Raw genomic sequence first — 15,768 nt, forward strand, 5'->3', positions numbered from 1 at the left:
CTAGGTGTCCAGGCAGGTAGACCCCAGGTGTCCACGCAGGTAGATCCCAGGTGTCCATGCAGGTAGAGCACAGGTGTCCATTCAGGTAGAGCCCAGGTGTCCAGGCAGGTAGATCCCAGGTGTCCATGCAGGTAGAGCACAGGTGTCCATGCAGGTAGATCCCAGGTGTCCATGCAGGTAGATCCCAGATGTCCATGCAGGTAGATCCCAGGTATCCATGCAGGTAGACCACATGTGTGCATGCAGGTAGATCCTAGGTGTCCATGCAGGTAGATCCCAGATGTCCATGCAGGTAGATCCCAGCTGTCCACGCAGGTAGATCGAAGGTGCCCATGCAGGTAGATAATAGGTGCCCATGCAGGTAGATTATAGGTGTCCCTCTCAGTTTATTTGCCACGAGTTGGCACAAAGCTGACCGGTAATACTGCACACCTCTAAATTTTTCTAAAGTTATTTCCCTTCCTATACCCTGCTATTCCTTGTGGCTTTGTCTGGGACATTGTGACAATTTACTGATGCATAATATTTAATGACCAATTATACATGTTGGATCCTTTTCTGAAAGGAACATCATGACCAACTTAGAATTAAGTTTCGGAATACACTTTTAAACTAGAAATGTGCCCATAGGGCACTTATGTCACTTGCTGTCACAGGGGATTATATACATACTTATTGTGATCAATGGGGGTCATCTTATAGTAATGACCAACTTGCTCACCAAATTTTAGGACGGTAGGTCAAAGCGTTCTCTAGTTACTGGTCAAAATAGGAAGAGGTGATTGTATCTAAATATGGAGGTATCGACCGACCTCATCACAATTGCTTCCACTTTTAAAGCAGCACGCCTCCAGATTCATCTCAATTTTCATGAAAACTTTGGAAAAGTATTTAAAAGTAAAATAATGTGAGGTAAACATTAAAAGTAATTTACATATTGCAATCGGCACTTAGAATCCACGGAAATTACAAAAAGTGGTCAACATATGCAAAAAACAGCCATTACTGCCTTAGTAACACAGTAGACATATAGAGACAATATACTGCAAAATCAGTGTTAAACTGCACATAACGTGTAAAATATTACTTGGATCTAGAATGTTTTTACCTTTTTCAAAAGTTTAGTGCATAAATTCTCTCAATATTGATTTTCTTGAAATATGTTGGCTCATCTGGAGGCGTGCAGCTTTAAATAGGGAATATATAAAAATAACTACTAGAAAGGTTGACTGTGCAGTTCCACTTATTGTCCTGAAACAAAGTATATTTTTATTATGAAACAGTTTGAAGCTACTTAATTGTACAGAGTTTTTTGTCAATTATGTCTTTAAAAGATTGTCATTATTAGTGATGGTATTTTAAGATAAGGAATTACAATATTTCAGTATCTATCTAAATTATCAGTGTTGAATCTAGGTCACTTGAGTACAATCTACTTTTCAATATTTTGTATGCATATTTTTCAAATAGATATAATGTAGACATTTAGAAACCTGATCTATCCCTTACAATTTTTTTGTTAATTTTGAAAAAATATAGAATTGAGATATTTGAATGATTAACAGAGATGTTTATCATATAAATTATCAGATTGAAACATGATCTTCCCGTTTTTATGTAACAAGAAGTTAAAAGGGTCACCTTGTACACTTTATTGTCATTTATATTGATACCTTTAAATAGACCACACAGTATTATTTAAAAGAAGAAAATAGACATGATATATTATAGACGTGATTCAATATTAAAATGTTTAATGGATACAAAATTTAAGATAAAGACCATTAAAGTAGAAATGTCATGAAGTAAACGTTTCACATAAACAATATAGGTAATAATTATGTTATTGTGTATTTTCATATTTAAAAAGCAGTCTGAGGTCAGAATGTATTTTTTGCTTAACTTTCTATCTTAAGACTGCATATAATGTTCTTTTACATTTCTTTGTTAATTTAATATGGTATTATATTTGGTAGATTTGTATGTTGTATAATACAAACCAGATAGTTCTGTATGAGTAACCAGATTAGTTCACGTCTACCTACAAAATATAAAACAGTTTATATATATCTACACATGTATATAGTCTGTAGGAAGAAAGGTGAAATGATCAGGTTATGTACCCATTAACCTTACAGTGTGTGTTTTTATAGGATAATTATATTTGCCAACTGTTGTGTCACTTAAGTTATATTGGTTAGTTAAGTTTGAAAGAGATAGGTTTTAGGTATTTCATGGTAGTAAGCATTGATATTTTCACTGTCTGCTAACATTGGTGGAGAAACTTTCTTGAGAAAATAATCTCAATACAAAGTTTAGGCCACACATGAAGTTATAAGCCTTGGAAGCTTTTCAGTACATACCTCTTTTCTTTTCATATATTAAAGTTTTGATTTAGTTAATTTCCTTAGTTTCTTGAAGTTCTGAAATAAATTATAACAATTGAAAAGAAGATTAGGCAAGTAGGTAAACTCATGTATGTATATAATCAGTAAAAACTAGCAATATATAAAATTAAAAAGCTAAAATTTCATAATCATGCAGTCTTAAAAAATGTAGATAGGAAAATTTAACTGTTGTAGTCAACTTGTATTTAAATGATTACTGTCAATTAAATTGTAATTATCTTTTATCAGAACAAAACAGTTAAATGGAGCATTGTCTTTGATGTCTCATTTTGATGACTACTTTCTTTGAAGGTAATATCCTACAGGCAGATATAACCTTGTTTACATCAGTCACGATAGCCTGTTATATGTCTATAATAGGCCTTTCTCAAATTATATGCATACTTTACATTCCATCACCAGAGAGAGGCTAACAGGGCATGAATGTAAACAAGTAATGTCTGACCTGATAAGCCCAAGTGTGTTAAACTTACCGGGGAAAATATAATTTTTATTGTTGTGTTTCACTCTGTTATTCCAATTCTAAATATGATTATACGGTTAATTTTTCATAAAATACGTAAGGATGTGAGTTAAATAAAGGAAGGGATTGTGGAAATGAGATTGGATGAACGAGAACATTTCGAGTGTAAAATTTCATGTTCTTTTCTTTTTTAAACTAAGCTACTTTAGATGTATTACTACTTACATTTAATTAATCTGATTTCTCATTGTTTTAAATTTTTCATTTAATTATTAACATAATAAAATGTTTTGTTCATTAATTTCATTTAAATATCACACTTATGTATTAATCTAAATCAATACCGTTTTTATACTAAAAAACAATAACAGTTATTTTGTTTACCATTTCAGATCAATATATGACAAGACAATATTGTTTGTTTGAAGCATTTCACACAATAAGATTAACGATCATGGACACAAATTCATATATGTCTGAAGAGAATAGATGTACCCTCTTGGTTCAAATGGAGAAGTAATGAACAGACCAGTAAGATGGACACTAAAAGAAGATTTTTGCCAAGATGAAAGGTAGATCACACAAGACTTAATTTTCATTTTACACATAAATAAAGTTCAGCTACAGTAAAAAATACTATAAATGCAATTACAATATAAATTGATATATTCTAGAAATGTCATAATTCTTGTTACCACTTCATAATAAAATGTAAATATATTTTTTCAGGAATTCCATTGGTAACAGAATGAACAGAAATTGACAACTGGTATTTGAATCGCCTTAAGTTGTAATATCTCTTCATGGCAGTTGCAGAACAGATGAAAAAGAAACTATCAAACAGTTCAAAAGAAGAATTACAGAAAACTGAGGAAGAAAATAAATGTGATATTGAACTTTTGACAACACAAACAAATTTTTAAAATGATAACAGTTGCATATCTTGTTTTTTTTTTTAATTTTCAACATATGTATATTCATTACAGTTTTCAATGTTTAAACATCAGCAAACACATTAAGAGCTTTTATTATGAAGCAAGCAAAACAAAACAGCTTGACTGATAGAAAGAGATAGATATTGCAAGCTGACAAAATGTATTTTTAGTATATTTTAACGGACCATTTGTTTAGTCTTTTGTGTCTTAATTCAAATAAAATAATTAAAAAGAAATCATCGCATTACTTTGTTTTTTAACATTATTTTGATTTTTAACATTGTGCTTTGTTACATATATGGTACAGCTGCAGGGAATATGTCAACATGGTAATAACATTTAATATTTTGTCCTCTTATTGCATGATATATTACTTTTAGTGAATATTTCTTGGAACTAAAAGAAGTGCTGAAGCTAGATGCTGTGTCTTACCCTCCGACTGCAAGGTCCTGCACATGTATTCTGCAAATGTTTAGTCCCCTAAGTAAATGGAATGTCTGGGGTTGTTAAGTCCAGGCAACATCTTCTGGAAGTGCTGTGTACCCCAATGATTTGTTATATATCAGCTAGTACAGGGGGTTCAACAATATGACCACATTATCAAGTCGGACCAACTGGACAAGTGCAATAAGCTAATGATACCTTCAGTATTTGACTGATATGTTGCAATTAAATGATTGTAATTTGTTAAATACTAAGTATTTAATACTGTAATTAGTTAAAACAGTTGATAATATATAAGTTTTACATCCGTTACTTAGCATGAAATGTATGTTTCCAATGCTGTAAACAACATCATGTTTTGAGATACTGAAAATCCATTGAAATGACTAAGACGGGGGTGTGGTGTCATGTCTAAACAAAATTGTTATTTTGATTTGGAAAGGCTGTCTGTAAAGTTAACCAGTTACTAGACAGTCATTCAGAATTTTTCATTTTCAAATACAAAATGAATAAAACTTATTGTTTTTTTATAGTTTTTTTTATATCAATGGCTAAATTTAGGGGAAGTATGGTACAGAATTCAGCATCCAACTGTTTACATCTATTATCAGTTAAGTGCCTTATACATTCTTGACCAACGTGTGTTAAGTTTAGCAATAAAATACTGATAACACAGATAATGTCTGTATAAGTTGCAGAGAGTTAACCTGATATTTACACCTGTCACGGAATATTAGGAATTAATTGGAATTATCATAAACGTTAATTCACTTTTCAGGTCTTGAATACATGTATATCCTTCACTGTATATAGCTAAAATAAACCATTTATCTCCAGAAGAGATTTTTGTAATGTTAAATATAACATTCAACAAGTATGTAGTACTATTAGTACTATATCAAGATCTCTAAATCTTTCGGCCATATATTCGTGATATGTTTACATAGAGCAGACACTGGAGCTTGCCCTGTTAGCCTCGTTCTGAGAAATCTATGAATATGTATGAGGTAATATTAAGAAGGGTCTATACTTACAAATACCTAGGGCTGTTTGTGCATTTTGTTGAGTTGAATAAGTTACAAATGAAACCAAAACCTTTAGAGACATTATGTTCATATTTCTGCTGTCAAATTGAGCTGAATTATCTATTTATTTCAATAAATAGTAAGTACAATGTTATGGCAAATGTTAAGGACAAAAATAGTAATTGATAATGTCACATTAAGGGCATCTTTGCCAAACCTGTGGCAGTCCTAAGTTCATTTAGCCATCTTGATGTATGTTGCATTAAAAAGTTTTGTTTTTTTAAGAACTCCTGCAGTTGATAACTTATAATATAAGAAATAGTAAACTATTTTATTTGTCAGGTGTGTCAAATTGTCTTATAATGTCCTTCTTATTGAAAGTGATATATACATGTATATGTATAATGAGGATGACAAAATTTGAAGTGTTTAAGTATCTTCAATGTGTTACTTTAATGTATTAAACATAAAAGTGTAATTATTAAATCCTTTGTATCAATATTGAGATCATTTAAATACCACTTGACCTGTGAATATGACCTTAATCAGATTTCTGAATTGAACAATTCAAAAGAGAAATTTCTTTTTAATGTTTTTGAATGGCTTGAAACTACCAGTCAAGTGGTATAATAAAATATTAAAGTTGAGAACAGTAAGTTTTTGTTGACATATAGCTGATATATGACTATTATAATTGAACAAGGTACATCCACTGCTGGAAGATTTGTTTATTATTGACAGGTTTAAGTGTATAATCACTTAGATATCATATATCCAGGCACATTAATTTATGATCTGTATTTAAAGATAAACTATGCTCACCTTTCTAGGATTTAGGAAATCTTACTGAATATGTCCAGTTTTAGTAAGAGAAAGCACAAGCTATGATTTGGAAGTACTTTTCCTGTAACTGGTCAAATTTATTTTGTACTTTCCTGACACTTTTTATTGTCCCTTTGAAAAACGGGTTGTATTAAATAGTTTCCCCCCTGGTGGGCGGTTGGCCGGGTGGCGTCCAATTTTTTTCCGAAGCATATCTCCTACACCCATGGAGGTATTTTAATGAAACTTCATAGAATTGTTAACCACTATGAGAAGCCGTGTCACGCGTATGAACCAGACCTCTAGGTCAAAGGTCAAGGTCACATTTAGAGGTCATTAAAAATCGCTTGTCCGGTGCAAAACTTCTACATGCATAGAGGGATTTCAATATCACTTGGCACAAATGTTCATTATTGTGAGAAGGAGTGCTGCGTGCAAAATTAAGGTCCCTGTGGCCAAGGTCAAGGTCACACATAGGAGTCAAAGTTGAGATAAAAATATGAAAATTTGTATTGGGACCATTTAGTTATCACTAATTGAGGGATTGAAACACAAATGGTCATTATCATGACTACTGGTGTGAAACATGTAATTAAGGTATATATATTCAAGGTCAAGGTCACTAAAGATGATTGTCAAGGTCACTAAAGATGATAAAATATAGAGATTTTGTCCAGAGCATATCTCCTACACATACGGAGGGATTCTAATGAAACTTCATACAAATGTTCACCACTATGAGAAGCCATGTTGTGAGCATAAACCAGACCTCTAGGTCAAAGGTCAAGGTCACACTTAGAGGTCATAGAAAAACGCTTGTCCTGAGCAAAACTTCTACATGCATAGAGGGATTTCAATATAACTTGGCACTAATGTTCACTATTGTGAGGCGGAATGTCCTGTGCAAAATTTAGGTTCCTCTGGCCAAGATCAAGGTCACACATAGGGGTCAAAAGTCACATAAAAAATCACTAGGGATGATAATATATCCAGATATGTTCGGATATTGCCCAGAGAATATCTCCTATAATCATATCTATTATGCCCACATCTGTCAAAAGCTTCTATGACGGGCGTATATTGAGACAATGTTGCCCTTGTTTAACACTATGTTTTCATTCTGTGTTTACAAAAGTGTTTTAAAACTTGGATATACTCAAAGGATGTTTATTTTACATTTAAAAGAGTGTTTACCAATGTATCTGTATTCCAATATAATATAAATGTATATCTTTATGATAATAAGTGATCCCAGTTATAGTGATGGAGTAAAAAGATCAACTGGCCCTCTGTCAAGCATTAGCACTGAGTAATTAAGCTTGTAATCACAATCCCTAGCTGGGATGATAGCTTCCAATTTAAAAATAAATAAGTAAACATTTAAAATTGAAGTTTTATGGCTTTATACAGAAATTCATTTACACATTGGTTTATACATGATATTGATTACAGTTTTATGTGCATAGGAATGTTTCTGAATGAAGTAAATTATTTGCTTCATATATTGCCATATGATTAAAATCTTTAAATGTCTTATGTTTAAATGAAATGATTCACTTTACTTTCTCACTTCACTTGTCAAAGATGAAATACTTTTATAATTTGATTTTGAGAAAATATTTAAACCTCGGTGACATTACTTTGTTGTTATATCTTATTCAGAGGAATATATATATAATATGTTGTGTTTGAATGATCTATATTTATTTAGGTTTAAGTCACACAATATAAAGATATTTATACACCGCTGCCGACCAACAAGTTTCAATAGTGAGTCTCTATTTTTCAACTTAGATGTTTAGCCTTGATTAACCTTTTTGTTTAAGGTCCATTTTCTCAGAAACTATCAAAGATATTCACTTCTAACTTGAAATACATGATTGTACATTATCAAAATATAACACCATTGTAGAAGGGCAGATAATCTGCAAAGGTTTAAATTGATTGAAAGGGTGAAAATGGCAAAGTTTTTGGATTTGTTACTCAAGTTTTAGCTTTTAGCATTTATCTTTTAGGATCAATGTATGTTAGCTGTTCATCCTTTGTCCTTGTATCATTCACAATTGTTGCTGTTTCTGCCAGCTGTTTTATTTTTCAACAGGTTTGAATTAAGCTCTTCACCAAGTGGCTGATAATCTTACAAAACACACATAAGCTGCAATTTTTGAAACTAAAATTAGTGTTAATTAGTATTATAAGGGCCAACATTGGCCTGTTGTTCCCAGATTTATATTAATTTGGCCTTTTGTTCCCCGGATCGTTGTTAATTTGGCCTGTTTTTGCTGAACTGGTGTTAATTATATAAAGTCTGAAAGAAAATCTGAATGTCTTCTTGTTAGTTTTGTTCCCAGGTTATGGAATAATATACATTAATTCTACAGGTATTTATGTTTTCATTTTTTGTAGTGTATACAGAATACACCTAACATAAAACAGTTCAGTAGATCATGACAAAATTGATGATGTTAAAAAGGTTTACAACAGCTGCAATCTGGCTGTTTTCCTGGTAACATTACCACTCTCATTGAATCATTCATATAATCTTCCACATCTACAATGTTAGCATTCCAGGTGTTTTACTTTTTATTTGGAAAAATAAAAGTGTAATGCAAGGGAGACAAGAGAGAAAGAAATATATCTTTGTGATATTGGAATAGTTTCCCTTTAATAATCATGAAAGAGAATGTAGCAATTTTGTTTAAGAAAGGTTAACAATGCTATTTCATTAATAAATTGGGTTTCATATCCAGTTATATCAGGCCTACGTCTAAAGATCTGTACAGACTGACCCGACTTTATACAGTACTGAATAAAGTTAACACAACCAGAAATGTCTATGTATAATGTACCCTGTTATATTTGATGTAAGCTTGTTTAAGATGGTCAGCAGCTACTATCATATAAATCTCAGACCAATAATGATAGTGTAATCAGGTGTCAATGTAATGTATGGAGGATTTTTATTTAGATCATCTATTGGAAAGGGTCAAATGCATTTAAGAGGACTTAAAGCATAACAGACCATCAAGGTCACAGTTAAGTGGAATGATATACAGACAGCTTGAGGTAACATTTAAGGGGACTGCAGTACTGACCACCAAAATCACATTTAAGAAGACAGCCAGCCATAATAGACCTGCCAGATAACATTTAAGGCGACGTTGTACTGACCACCAAGGTAAAGTGTCGTCAGCATAACCGTTTATGTTAAAGTTTGTGCAGCACCTGAAATATTTTCAAAGTCCACTGACATATGGCTTTGAAACATGCAAACTTTTCCACCATCATGCCCTCAACCTGTACACAGGAGGAGGTAACTCTGTCAAGCATTTTGACATTGACAAATGTGCAGGTATTGGGAGCATCCATGGCCTGCTGCAATATTCTTGTTTTTGTTATATACAGTTTTGTAATCAGTAGTGGTGATCCGGATCACCACTACTGTAATCATATAAATTTTTATGTACAGACCACCTCTGTAGAGCAACACCCTTTGTTCAACACTGAGACTTTGTAATGTGTTTGGTTGTTGCTGAGAGATGTTGCTCTGAAAATGTCAAAATCAGTGACCTTAATTTCCGAAATTTGACTCTAATGTTGCAACACAGTGGGCCACTCTGCAGATATTACACTGGTTAGTGTTAAAATGGCATTTTCTAGGTAATAGTTAATCAAAATTTAACATGGTATATAAATAATGTTTGTATATTATATTTCAGGTAAATTTACTGTTGTTACATCATGCCAGCCCTATCTTATTAAACAAAGAAAAGAAATCACCACTTGATCTTGCCTGTGAATTTGGTAGATATAGGGTAAGTAAATTGCTAATATATTGTTATATGCAGGAACTTTATTGTATATTAAAAATCAAATAAGGCAGGATTGCTGAAAGTTTTTAGTTTGATTGTGTTGGCAGCTATAAGCTTATTGAAACACTCTTGAATCTGTTCCTGGAACCAACCAGTACTAAGCAATGAATGTAAAGTTTCTTGCTCAAGGAAACAATGACTTGCCCCTGACAGAGTTTGAACCCATGTGGTCAGCAATCCTTAGATTACTAGTCCGAAGTATTTACACTTGGCCACGCCGCCACAGGATTGTTGTTGTCATTGTCTCATTGGTATCACTTGATTCAAATGTATTATAATCCAAGAAAAAATGATTAGTAGTTTAGCTACCAAAATTCCTGATAGTTACATAATATTGTTATTTTACAATTTACTTACAGAAGTTTTCATGTTAAAATAATAGTAAATAGTACATGTTGATTATGTCAACAAGAATGGAAATCATGAAAAGAAAGAAAAAAAAAATTGTTGTAATTATGTCTTAACTAAGGGCTACTACCAATCTTTACACAATTTGTGTCTGTTTGTCAGGAAATCAGGAAAAAAGTATTACAATTTTGTGAGCCTAACATTAGTTCAATATTACAGGTAGTAGATTTGATGTTAAGGAGCAACCTGTGTTCACCACTACTTATATTAGTTTAATATTACAGGTAGTAGATTAATTTTGTTGTTAAGGAGTAACCTGTGTTCACCACTACTTATATTAGTTTAATATTACAGGTAGTAGATTTGTTGTTAAGGAGTAACCTGTGTTCACCACTACTTACAAGTAACCTCAATGATATGACAGACGGTAAATCAACATGTCTACATCTGGCAGCCAAAAATGGTCATAGTGATATTATCAGGTAAGGTTATAGTGTGAATGGTGCTAGGTTAGTGTGAATGGTGCTATTTGAAATTATAACATTTTTATGCCCCCACAATGTGGGAGCATATAGCGTTGCACTTGTCCGTCCGTCCGTACGTCCCAAAATCTTGTGAACGCAACTCCTCTTAAACCGGATGGCAGATTTTGTTGAAACTTACAGGGATGAACAACCTTAATGTGTAGATGGTAGTAAAGGAAGGAATTTACGCTGCGACCAAATTTTACAGAATTATGGCCCTTTGTTGATTTTTTCACTATATACTATGTAGAAATTTTGTGAATGCAACTCCTCTTAAACTGGATGACAGATTTTGCTTAAACTTCCAGGGATTAACAACCTTAATGTGTAGATGGCAGTAAAGGAAGGATTTTTTGCTGCAACCAAATTTAACAGAATTATGGCCCTTTGTTGATTTTTTCATTATATACTATGTAGAAATTTTGTGAATGCAACTCCTCTTAAACTGGATGACAGATTTTGCTTAAACTACCAGGGATTAACAACCTTAATGTGTAGATGGCAGTAAAGGAAGGATTTTTTGCTGCAACCAAATTTAACAGAATTATGGCCCTTTGTTGATTTTTTCATTATATACTATGTAGAAATTTTGTGAACGCAACTCCTCTTAAACCGGATGGCAGATTTTGCTTAAACTTCCAGGGATTAACAACCTTAATGTGTAGATGGTAGTAAAGGAAGGAATTTTTGCTGCGACCAAATTTAACAGAATTATGGCCCTTTGTTGATTTTTAGTTTTCAACTTGTGGCACATGTAGTCCAAAAAATATTTGACCTAGAGTCATAAGATTGACAAAACAGTGGCGTGTAGGGGCATCCGTGTCCTATGGACACATTTCTAGTTACCTCTTCTATATCAAAGAAAAAGTTCAGTTATTAAAATCGCTGCATTTTCGTCGTCATCATTGTTGTGCAAAAACTTTAAGTGTAGCCCATTATTCAAATATGATAAGGTGCAGTTGTTAGACAAGGGCATACTTTTGAAAGCAATATTTTTGGATCGATGTCCCCTTTTAACTTAGAATTTGTTTACAGACAAATGTTAGAACCACATGCTTTGCTCTTTTCACTTATTAATCAGAAGAGATCAAACCAGTATAATCTTTATTGATACTGATAGATGCTGACACTGTCTTTCCTGGGAAGTATTTATAATACATTAACACTTTACCTGCTGGAACCAAGTGTGGTCAGCCTTTGCCACCAGTATGGAGCAAGGCTAGCATGCACGTCCGTGCAGTCTGACCAGGCTCAATACTGTTGGCAGCATTATTGTATTTTTATATTGAAATCACCTGAACATTGAATGGACTATTTCAAATTCAAAGCTGGACAGATCCATTATAGAAATATTGCAAATTATGGGTGTAATTGTTACTATTATATATTTGTATATATAGAATCTCTAAAATAACTTCAATAGTAAAAGAATGAGAACAAAAAGCAAGTATTATACTTGCAGACATGTTATTTTGGTATGTAATCAGTAATTTATTATGAAGCTTTTATATAACTCTTTTGAAAGTTAATTTGCAAATAAAAGTTTCAATTCTTTTCTGAGAGATCATAATGACTTTTTGCTATGTTCTATAATTATTGAGAGAGTACTAGTGAGAATATGCTTTTTAGCTCAACTTTTTTTTACACTGAGATTTTTGTAAGTTTTTTCTATACTAAGAGGTTTAAATATGTTCTGAGAGGTGAGTGTAGGTCCGAGAGGTTTATGGAAGTCTGTCTACAGAAGTTCTATTGAATTTTTTTATGTTTGTCAGTTTTTAATGCTTTCTGTATTGAACTTGGAATTCTGTGTTGTTTGCAGTGTTATGTTTGGCTTAGTGTTAATAAGATTTTGTATCTTTATAAAATGAAACAACAACAATGAAGTGTGTTTAAGTGTCTATATGTAGAAATACTGTCTGTACTTCAGTGAGATTTAATCTAACATCAACAGTCATAATTTGGTGCCAAGATGATTAAACTTTTATTGTGAATAGTTTTTTTTAATTATTGTAAGAATTCACTGGTACAATTTTATGAGGGAATTAGATGGTTTTGAAGATTTGATGTTATACATAAATTGTTTTAATCCTACTAGACAAGAGGATATGATATTCTGATAAAACATAATACTAGTGTTTGAATTGCTATTGAGGTAGCTTACTTAAAGTTGGTGGTTCTACTCAGGTGCCCACTTGTTCCTGAATTCTGCACATTGCATGAAGGGGCACCTAAGCCCTTCCTTTACTCAAGAGTTTTTATCCAATAACAACATAGAAACAAATTTGGAATTTCTTGGAAAATGATGATGGTGTACATGGGCTTTTGTTATCAAGATTTATCCAGCTTTAACATTTTCATGCCACTGTTTCCTGATAACTGGAAAACTTCTGGTTATTTTTCTGCACAGTGCTAACAAAAAAGATAAAGTAGGTATAAACAAGGGCAGGGTGTATATTTTGATGTTCATTTATCAACTTGACCTGTGTAAGATGGTCTGATAATAATATCAAAGTTTGTTACCTGACTTCCTCTCAAGCTCACACATTTCTATGATATAATCATGTTTATTACTGTTTCAAAGTGCTATCTTTAAACAAGCATAAATGAGATAAATAATTTAAGAGAGAATTAAAATGATTTGTTTTGTTAATACAGGATATGTGAACTTAAGTTATCATATATGTAAATATTTCAATTTGTTATTGAGAAAATTAGTTCAGTTTGAGAACTTCAGGAGTAAAAGTGATAATCACAGGAGATATATTTACTATCAGCTTGTGTAGTTATCATCCTTTCCTTTAATATGTATCGCCTTTTGTAATTCACTTGTAAATTTAATTTATATCAGGTATTTTATTATCCTCATGCCCTTAGAGTATGAATTGTATTTAATTATCCTGAATAGATCTAATTATGCTCATACCCATTGGGGTAAGTATATTATCCTCATATCCATGGAGCTGCTATTAAATTATTCTGATAACTTCAGAGGGTCATGAAACATCATCAGTAACAGCTGACTGTGGGCAGCATAACACAAATGAAAAAAATATTAATTAAAAAGATTCTTGGGAATTTTAAGTTGAAGTGTGTTAAAATGTAGCAAACATTTTATGATTGATGTTAATTATTATAATTAAATTATGAATGGTATTGCTCAAAATTAATGTAAATATTATTATGCAATAATGATTAAATGTAAAAAGTTAAAAAGAAATTAGAATAAATGTGAAACAAAAATGTAATAAAACATTTTATTTCATGCTTTCCAGTGTTTTATTGTAATATATCAAATGATTATATTCTGATAAACCACTAGTGAAATTTATAAAATATAATTTTCACTGTAGCCGAACTATATCTGAATGCGGATGAAAAGAAAATCATAACTAAATGGAATAACAGGCAGAAATAAATGCCGTCATGCGTAAATTTTGCTTCTTTAGGAAAAGAAAGTCGACATCACCATACATCATGTTAAAAATGTAACAAAATAAGAGAAATTTAACAGAACTATATTTCAAAATTGATGATCTGACGTCATGATGTGATGACGTCACAAAGGAGAATGCGCGACATTACGCGGCAAAATCAGTAAAAAAATACTTAAAATCACTTTAAAAGCATGAAATAAAAAGAAAATTTATTTGTTTTTCATATAAGATTGAAATATATTTCATTTGTGAACACCAGCTATTATATTTTCACTCGTGGCTACGCCACTCGTGAAAATATTGCATCTGGTGTTCACTCAGTGAAATTATATTTCAATCTTACATGCAAAACAAACAAATATCCTCTATGTCTGTTGAGGGCTCTGAGTAATTGCCAACATTTTAATACTATTATTTAATATTACAATTATGAAATAATCCAGTCAATTTAGATTCTGTGTTTGTATTTGTTTCTTTCATGTGAACTTGTTTCTTTCATTTAAGTACTGAAAGTTGTTTGTATATGAGGAGCAGTGAGTTGTTATATAAATGAAAAGTGAAAAATTAAATAGTTAGGTAAGAGGTGAGGAGAAGTGAGTAAGTTGTTCAGGGTTAGAGGAACAGTGTATAGAGGAACAGTGTGTAAATTGTTGAGAGTTGTTAGATTATAGATGAGGAGAAGTGAGTAAGTTGTTTAGTGTTAGAGGAACAGTGTGTAAGTTGTTGAAAGTAGTTAGATTATAGATGAGGAGCAGTGTGTAAGTTGTTTATAGTAGTTAGATTATAAATAAGGAAAAGTGTGAAAGTTGTTTAGTGTTAGAGGAACAGTGTGTAAGTTGTTGAAAGAAGTTAGATGATAGATGAGAAGAGATGTGTGTAAATTGTTTAGGATTAGAGGAACAGTAAGTTGTTGAAAGTAGTGAGATTATAGATGAGGAGAAGTGTATAAGTTGTTTCTTGTTAGAGGATAAGTATGTAAGTTGTTAAAAGTAGTTAGATTATAAATGAGGAGAAGTGTGTAAGTTGTTTAGTGTTAGAGGATAAGTATGTAAGTTGTTGAAAGTAGTTAGATTATAGATGAGGAGAAGTGTATAAGTTGTTTCGTGTTAGAGGATAAGTATGTAAGTTGTTAAAAGTAGTAAGATTATAGATGAGGAGTAGTGAGTGCACGATTACCAAGTTACCAAGACTGATTTCCTTGAGTAAATTTGTTGGAAAGTTATCTGAATTGTATTTGTGTCTAGTTTGGTAGTTCATCAGTTAACTAATATTATAAAATAACAGTTGACTGAAAAATATCAACTAATTCAAGTCCTTTTCAATTTCCTGATATTACAAAATGTCTGCAGTGTTTCCTCATGAGGGGATGGTGGGCAGGGGAGAGATGAGTCATGTTATGGATTTGTATGATAATATCAATATAATCCTGAATTAAGTGTCCTTTCTTGTTACATAGACTAGCCACATATAACATCACTATCCACCATTATAAG

General features: G+C 32.0%; 1 protein-coding gene across 2 annotated transcripts in view; it reads left to right on the top strand.

The window, feature by feature from the left end:
* Window positions 1-15,768, top strand: part of LOC132738600 (caskin-2-like) — a 69,496-nt gene that overhangs the window by 24,154 nt on the left and 29,574 nt on the right. For both annotated transcript variants that reach the window (XM_060726139.1, XM_060726140.1), the window contains exons 5-6: window positions 9,817-9,912; window positions 10,672-10,799. In XM_060726139.1, the coding sequence (XP_060582122.1) occupies window positions 9,817-9,912; window positions 10,672-10,799 (224 nt within the window). The remainder of the gene's footprint in view (window positions 1-9,816; window positions 9,913-10,671; window positions 10,800-15,768) is intronic.

This window comes from Ruditapes philippinarum, unplaced genomic scaffold (genome assembly GCF_026571515.1).
Source record: "Ruditapes philippinarum isolate M1 unplaced genomic scaffold, ASM2657151v2 ctg2692_1_1_1_1, whole genome shotgun sequence".
NCBI lineage: Eukaryota > Metazoa > Mollusca > Bivalvia > Venerida > Veneridae > Ruditapes > Ruditapes philippinarum.